Below are 7,127 nucleotides of genomic sequence, written 5' to 3' on the forward strand. Positions count from 1 at the left end.
TTCATTTTCCATTCCATTTTTCACACGATTTCTCAGCTCCGCCAAACGGAACTAAAAAGTCCTGTTATCTTTTAAATTATAATTGCATTTATACTTTAAACAATGGGAGTTGATATAGAAACCCTTTCTCCTGGCAATGGTGCGTTGTTTTTTTGATATCCTCTTCAATGCTGTCATAACCTAAAAATATTTTTTCACAAGGGTTTCGTTCGCTTTCCAGGTTCTACGTACCCTAAACCTGGTCAGACAGTAGTAGTTCATTACACAGGCACGTTGCAGAATGGGAAGAAGTTTGACTCCTCAAGGGATCGTGGACAGCCCTTCAAATTCACTCTGGGGAAGGGTGATGTTATCAAGGGTTGGGACCAAGGACTCGCTAAGGTAAATAACATGTAGTGTAATGATAAAAGTATACAACTCCACATCTTGTCACGCGGATCTACAGCTTTGCATTATGATGCGGCTGTGGCCCTCCGACCAAATATAATCAAACACAGTCACTTTTATCCGCTGTCCAAGAAGAGTAGTGGAATGTGTAGCTACTGTGTTGGTTACTATAGTTGTTACAAGCTTTACATCCAGCTCAATTGTAGCCATAATAAGACCTTTATTTTTATTATTTAAAAAAACATTTTACCTAATTTTTTTAACACTAGATTTACTGGTATCTTATTTCAGATGTCTGTAGGAGAAAGGGCTAGACTGACATGCTCCCCTGACTTCGCTTACGGCTCGAGAGGCCACCCCGGAGTCATCCCTCCCAATTCTACTCTAATCTTTGACGTTGAACTTCTACGTGTGGAATAACTTAATCTCTTGCCATAATTTGTATGTTTATATCGTTGTTATGTTTACATATTTTTCTCATAGAGTATGAGCACTTACATTGTATTGTTCACATCAGTATTTAGTATTATTGTAATTTAGACAATTGGATTAATTGGTAATGCTTATTTATAAATTTTAAGGTAATTGTTGACAAAATACACTGAAGTGTCTTATAGGCTGTCTCCTCCTGATAAAATATTTTAGTTGGAGTGCTTTAATGCATTATTATGTATTTTTACATGAAACATAGGTGTACGAAGTTAAATGCATTTGGAGAATAATCTTGCCTTTTCTAGAATAAGTGTTCTCAGAAAATTCTTATATTGGTTATTTATCTGATGATGAAGAAATATTATATTACTATTATTATACATGCATTTATGCTAATGCTACAAATTTTATAGTTGTGATTACACAAATAATATAACTAGATTTGTTACTTTTGGGATACTGTCTGAATTCTATTGCATTTGACATCTAATTTTTAATTCAATGTGTTGTTGAAATGTTATCATAATTATTTAAGGTTGTGGAAAATATTTATCTGCTACAGCTGGGCTAGCTAACATAAAGTTATGTTAAAACTTAATTTTCTGACCTCAAAATATTAATCTTAATAAAAAAGCTTTGTGTATAAATTGTTTTATTTATTTCATAATAGCTATAGCACCATCACCATAATGTCTTCTTTGGTAACCAACCCATAACATAAATAAATATAGTTTTTTTTCTATGACATCAACTGCCAGGACTGTAATTCATAAGAGGAACAACAGTATTCTTCATAAATGGTGACCTACAAAGAGCACATGTTTCTAAAGCTCCGTATGAGCAGTTCATGCAAAAAATATGCCCACAGGGCAGCACACAAGGCTGGAGGATCTCCTCTAGGCACGCTACACACGATTTACTGCTGTCCACTTCATTCGGCAGGTCATTTAATTGGTCCATATGCTTTTTGGCTAGATATAAGCTTTGCCCACATGATATAAAAGCGTGCAGTAGTGTCACTATCCCTAATAACCGTAAATGGGCATAATAAGCAGCTGCTGCAGGTCTCACATGTACATAATCTATGCCCGTCACCGTCTTTCCAATTTGCAAAGGACCACCATTTATGTAACTGAGCGCACGGTGAATGCTCTCAATCTGTGGCACCATAGAGTTTACAGCTCTCAAAATAATGATAAAAGTGTTCTGTGCTGCAGGTTTTAGAGCTGCATTTCGTTCCACACCCTTCTCTGCTTGTCTCAGAAGTTTCCTTGTCAAAGATTCACCGAGAGTCGATAAAAGAATGCTTGTTAGCCGACTGCAGAATGAAGGTAACTTGTGATAGCTGTCGTCGACTTGAACTATGCCAGAGTACTCTTCTCCTAACGTCTGGAGGTCCTTGAGAGTCGTGAATGACTTATACAAGATAGAGGACACTGGAATAGCCTTAGAAGCATGCCGCGAAGGCAAAATCCTAGAAAGTTGCTCGGCTAATTGTTTCTCGTACAAGTCGTCCTTTTGGAATGCTCGGAGTACTTCGGCAGGTTGTGCTGCTGGTAATGCCATTTTAGAAGTAGGATAATAATATAATACGACTATTTAATGTATTAAAATTAATTTTGCTAAAAAAATTATCACAACAACGCAACCAGCTGCTTTTGACATTATTTTGACACTGACAGTATAACTTTTTAATAAATCTACGCATATGCTCTTTGCTACGCACTCTATCTTGGATCTGGAAAACTATGCATTAATCCAGATCCCAAATATTTCTGACTGCGCTGTGCATGCATTTTGCATAGGGCATCGTACTTTGTATTTTTGTGCTTTGTTACTTACTATGCTCTGAGCTCCGATTACGGTAATTTTTAACGTCTCCAATCCAGACGCGTTTCTGATTCTGCAATACGATTGGTCAAAACAGCTGACGTACGCTGTTTAAGCTGGCGACTGGCAGAATCGATGAAGCGTGTCTGGATTGTAGACGTTAAAAGTTACCGTAATCGGGGCTCAGATGATGTAGTCGTTTATATCAAGGATTTCTACAACAGTTCCTCACCGCCCGCATCCACTAGAATTTTGTAGGAATACATATAGCTCACAGAGAGCGGGCGTTATCTTCTAGGTTTTCAATAAAACACCAAACAAAGTCTAGAATATACTTTAATAAAGATTCACCATATCGAATCACATAACCATCTTAGTAAGTCTCACATACGCCTTAAAGTAGTTAGGATAAGTTCGCTCCAGCGTGTTAGCATCTGTAGCGCTCGCGCTGCGAATCCCACTCCCACCAGGCTGACGTTGTCAGAAGAAGTGGTGGTAGGAGTGTGCGTGCGTGTGTCAGGTACGCCGACGCTTGGCCGGAGTGGTCGCCGGGGGCGTAGACGTGTTGGCGCGCCGGCGCCCGCGGCGGGAACTACCGTCCTCGTCGATGAGCGGGGAATCCCAGGCTGTGGAGATTGGTTTAATGAAAAAGAATGCAGTTAGAAATGTGACACTTCTGCCGTCTAAACAAGGATGGCGATCAATGCATTGTCTGTTCGCACTCGCTGCACGCGGGCTGATCGCGTGTGATCGCGTTGGTTTGGCCGAACCTTAAGTGATACCGCTGTCCAAAACGAAGAATGCTAATTATCACTATTACTACATTGTTCGTTTTGGACAGTAGACTTGTAAAGTCATAAAATGTAGCTTAGTAGATTCCTGCAGTGGGTAATGGAAAGGGAGTGATTTTTGACATAGCAAAATGCACCTTCAGGCATCACTCCACTAGTCAGAACATTTTCAGATCTGTACTATGTCTGTAGTTCACTTTATTTAAATTACATCAGGTAAAGAAAATATAAATGACTGGTAGATTGCCATTTCCCACACGGCATTAAGTGACAAGTAAAAAGTTTAGTAAAAATATTTTTCATTGCTCACCTGAAGAAGTGCTGACTTTAGACTTTGACACCTTCTCCCTCTGAGATGTTGATTTTCGACTTGTAGAACTGTCCCTTGTACCAGATGCATTGGAATCCCGCGAATCTCTTCTTCGATCTAAACCATAATAATGTCATTAGCGTTAGCTATTTATCATACTATAGTTTGGTCCGGGAGCACGTAGATTTTGTCCAATGATCCCAAGCTACCCATCCTTATCGCTCGCGCGTTATTATGTTGCTGTCACGCTCGCACACTCACTGCGGGCACCCGTCCCACAGTCGCGACAGCAATATAATTACGCGCGAGCGATAAGGATGGGTAGCTTGGGGTCATTGGACAAAATCTACGTGCTCCCGGACCAGACTATAATAATCTATACAAGGTAAAACGTAAATCGTTACCATAATCTTTCTCAGATTTGATGCTAGGCGTGTCGGTTGATGCGTGTGAGCTACCACTTTCTTTACGGGACTTTGTAGCGAGAGCGCTCACACTATCCTTCCGACTGGAGCCTGTTGGAAATTAAAATTGTTACGGCAAAATTTCGATCAACATGGAAAGCATTGGGGGAGGCCAATGTTCAGCAGTGGACGTCTTATGGCTGAAACGATGAAGGCAGAATTTGAAAATATAATAATTTTAGGTGCTTGTATGACTTTTGATAGTATAATGATGTTTATGCTTAGTCAACAAGACAATACAAGGCAAAGAGCGCCAAGCACTGTTCCTTTAATGACAAAAAATTATGGTGATGCGATAACTTGGAACATAGCAAAATATCAGTTTTGAAGATTTTTAAAACATTTGTGTTTAAAACAATTTATATGAGCTCTAGAGCATAAAGCTAAACGCTATAGCATAAATTGTAGCCTAATGTGCTGTCAAAGTTATGAATTTTGTTTGTAAATAAAGAAATTTGCTAATAAATAGATTGCTACCTTTAGGTGTGCTATCTTTGGATGCAAGGCCCTTAGAACCGCTCCTAGGCGTAGATGGCATCGGCGACGCGCTCCGGCGATCTAAAGGCAAAACTACATTAAATACAAGCTCTAGTCTCATGCACACATGTTAGAACAATCTAACAAGTACCTTCACTCTCGTCAGGTAATATAATATCCTTACATTTCTGCTTTATCAAAGGACCGAACTCGCTATCCGGGAGGCTAAAATTCATTTCATGATTTGGGAAAGGAATGCGTTCAGTGTCGTCTAACATAGATAAATCGTACAAAGACTCCAAGTGCTTCCATATATCTTGCGTGGAAATCTCTTTTGTGATTGAATTAGACAGTTTTTCCCAAATACAAGCCATGTGAAAATGCTTGTTGATGCCAACAGGTTTGTGGTTCGCCATTGCGTAAAATAATTGGATTTCCATGTCGACGTCCCATTCCACTGTATCGCCAGGTTTCACATCAGACTCCTCTTCACTAGAAACCATCTTGGTGTGGTATTTTTAGTAAATCTACAGTGAAAACTAATTAAAATCACACAACAACAAAAATACCACCACAACAAACATTTTTGGTTTTTGACAGATAAAGTGACAGGAAGAAAACCAAAAACAAATGACGACTATTGGAAGTGGTTTATTTTAACGCCTCAATAGGTTCGTAATGTTATGGCTATACATACGATTATCGCTTGTTCGGTTGAGTCATAACAAAACCGGTTAACCCTTATTCAAATAAAGGTAGATATATTACCACTTCGTTTACTTTTAAAAAAGGATCCTAATATTCGATATGGTAAATATGGTAATACTTAAAGATATCGTGGTCACTTATTTATATCTATACTTATAATAAATCTGTAGAGAGGTCAATTCTGTACATGAAATATATTTTCAAAATAACTATCAGGGGGTGATTAGTGATCGATACTGATGCCAAAAATGCAATCAGTAAAATTTTTGTCAGTCTGTCTGTCTGTCTGTCTGTCTGTCTGTCTGTATGTTCCTTATAGAAACAAAAACTACTTGACGGATTTTAACGAAACTTGGTACAATTATTCTTCATATTCCTGGGCAGGTTATAGGATACTTAGGAATTCCCACGGGAACGGGAATTAGCGGGAAAATCCTTTTGTACGAAAAATCTAAACCGCTTAAGTTAGACGCTTGAAATTTGGCATGCAGGTACCTTAGTAAACCTAAAGCTTAGTTACAACAGGATATTGCAAAATTCCCACGGGAACGGGAGTTAGTGGGAAAAAACATTTGTATGAAAAAATCTAAACCGCGTAAGATAGACTCTTGAAATTTGGCATGCAGGTACCTTAGTAAACTTAAAGCTTCGTTACAACAGGATATTGCAAAATTCTCACGGGAACGGGAGTTAGCGGGAAAAAACATTTGTATGAAAAAATCTGAACCGCGTAAGATAGATGAAGGGGGGGTAAAACGAGATCCACGCGCACGAAGTCGCGGGCGGCCGCTAGTTTTTTAATATATTTTTTACTTATCTATGCCATTTTATAACTTTTCAACGTCATTTGTCACTGTCAGGTAATATCAAAGTCAACCAAACGGTTTTGTTGTGAAAAAATTGAAGTTTTAGCGCGCGTTTTTGGTATTTTTGAAACTTTGTTCAACGAAAATTCTGATAAGTGTTTTTTCGATTCAAATTCCTAAACTATAACATTTATTGTATAATCTCACTTATAGGCAGCGTCTGCAATTGATTTATTCATATAATTTAGACATTTTAAAGAAGTGGTAAATAGTTTACCACTGTCCGATCCCGTCATGACAAAAGTTTGATGATTTATAAAAAAACGGTTGTTTTTTGTATGTGCACAAATAAAACTAAATAAATATTTTGAGAAATTTTAAGTTTTTTTTATATTAACGTTTTGACGTTACGTAATTAGTGAATTGTTAGTTTCAGACTCAAGGTAAGAATAATCATTGTAAGCATAATAACTAATATTAATAAATATATTTTTTATAAAAACAATATAAATTTTTCATTCCCAAAATATTTAATAAAATATAGGTAGAACCAAGAGGAAGTCACTAGTCAAGAACCAAAAACAAACCAAGACGGACAATGGTAACTATTTTACCACCAACATTTAATAATTGGTAGGCATGAATGGATAATGGTAAATTATTTACCACCCAAAAAACTACCCCTTCCCCTATTTTTTTATTAATTTTGATCAAAAATATGAAATAAGTGACCCACAATTACCCAAAATCCACTTCAACTTTGTAAAAAAATGCATACCAGCTCGCATTTGAATAAGGGTTAATGCCATTGCTCATAAAAAAAACGAGTGATTAAAAAAAATAGTTTGTCTATGGTCAACTGTCAAACAACTGTCAAATCAGTGTGCGGCTCACACATGAAGCTAAAGATAAAATGGAGGGC

At 37.6% G+C, this 7,127-nt stretch overlaps 3 protein-coding genes across 4 annotated transcripts; 1 reads left to right on the top strand and 2 right to left on the bottom strand.

Moving 5' to 3' along the window:
- The first annotated feature begins 16 nt into the window (after positions 1 to 16).
- Positions 17 to 1,275, top strand: LOC135082946 (peptidyl-prolyl cis-trans isomerase Fkbp12-like). The gene is made up of 3 exons (XM_063977713.1): positions 17 to 139; positions 221 to 381; positions 679 to 1,275. Exons 1-3 carry the CDS (start codon positions 103 to 105, stop codon positions 805 to 807), a joined length of 327 nt encoding a protein of 108 aa, XP_063833783.1. The 5' UTR covers positions 17 to 102; the 3' UTR covers positions 808 to 1,275.
- Positions 1,276 to 1,454: 179 nt separating this feature from the next.
- LOC135082945 (peroxisome biogenesis factor 10) lies at positions 1,455 to 2,483 on the bottom strand. Its single transcript, XM_063977711.1, has one exon. The coding sequence runs from the start codon at positions 2,383 to 2,385 to the stop codon at positions 1,567 to 1,569; it is 819 nt and encodes a 272-aa protein (XP_063833781.1). The 5' UTR covers positions 2,386 to 2,483; the 3' UTR covers positions 1,455 to 1,566.
- A 485-nt stretch (positions 2,484 to 2,968) lies between these two features.
- LOC135082920 (MRG/MORF4L-binding protein) lies at positions 2,969 to 5,295 on the bottom strand. 2 transcript variants are annotated; one of them, XM_063977686.1, is made up of 5 exons: positions 4,876 to 5,295; positions 4,692 to 4,772; positions 4,155 to 4,265; positions 3,751 to 3,867; positions 2,969 to 3,275 (listed from the first exon to the last, which is right to left on the bottom strand). In XM_063977686.1, exons 1-5 carry the CDS (start codon positions 5,192 to 5,194, stop codon positions 3,166 to 3,168), a joined length of 738 nt encoding a protein of 245 aa, XP_063833756.1. In that variant the 5' UTR covers positions 5,195 to 5,295; the 3' UTR covers positions 2,969 to 3,165. The 2 variants fall into 2 exon arrangements, with proteins under 2 accessions (XP_063833756.1, XP_063833755.1); XM_063977685.1 differs by having other exon boundaries at positions 4,843 to 5,295.
- Positions 5,296 to 7,127: the final 1,832 nt, after the last annotated feature.

Source organism: Ostrinia nubilalis, chromosome 22 (genome assembly GCF_963855985.1).
Source record: "Ostrinia nubilalis chromosome 22, ilOstNubi1.1, whole genome shotgun sequence".
Lineage (NCBI taxonomy): Eukaryota > Metazoa > Arthropoda > Insecta > Lepidoptera > Crambidae > Ostrinia > Ostrinia nubilalis.

Coding starts and splice junctions, on each gene's coding strand:
- LOC135082946 (XM_063977713.1), top strand. CDS start 103: ATGGGAGTTGATATAGAAACCCTTTCTCCTGGCAATG. Junction 140..220: donor AACCCTTTCTCCTGGCAATG/GTGCGTTGTTTT, acceptor TTCGCTTTCCAG/GTTCTACGTACCCTAAACCT. Junction 382..678: donor GGGACCAAGGACTCGCTAAG/GTAAATAACATG, acceptor ATCTTATTTCAG/ATGTCTGTAGGAGAAAGGGC.
- LOC135082920 (XM_063977685.1), bottom strand. CDS start 5,194: ATGGTTTCTAGTGAAGAGGAGTCTGATGTGAAACCTGGCGATACAGTG. Junction 4,266..4,691: donor CAAAGATAGCACACCTAAAG/GTAGCAATCTAT, acceptor AATTTCCAACAG/GCTCCAGTCGGAAGGATAGT. Junction 3,276..3,750: donor TAAAGTCAGCACTTCTTCAG/GTGAGCAATGAA, acceptor CAATCTCCACAG/CCTGGGATTCCCCGCTCATC.
- LOC135082945 (XM_063977711.1), bottom strand. CDS start 2,385: ATGGCATTACCAGCAGCACAACCTGCCGAAGTACTCCGAGCATTCCAA.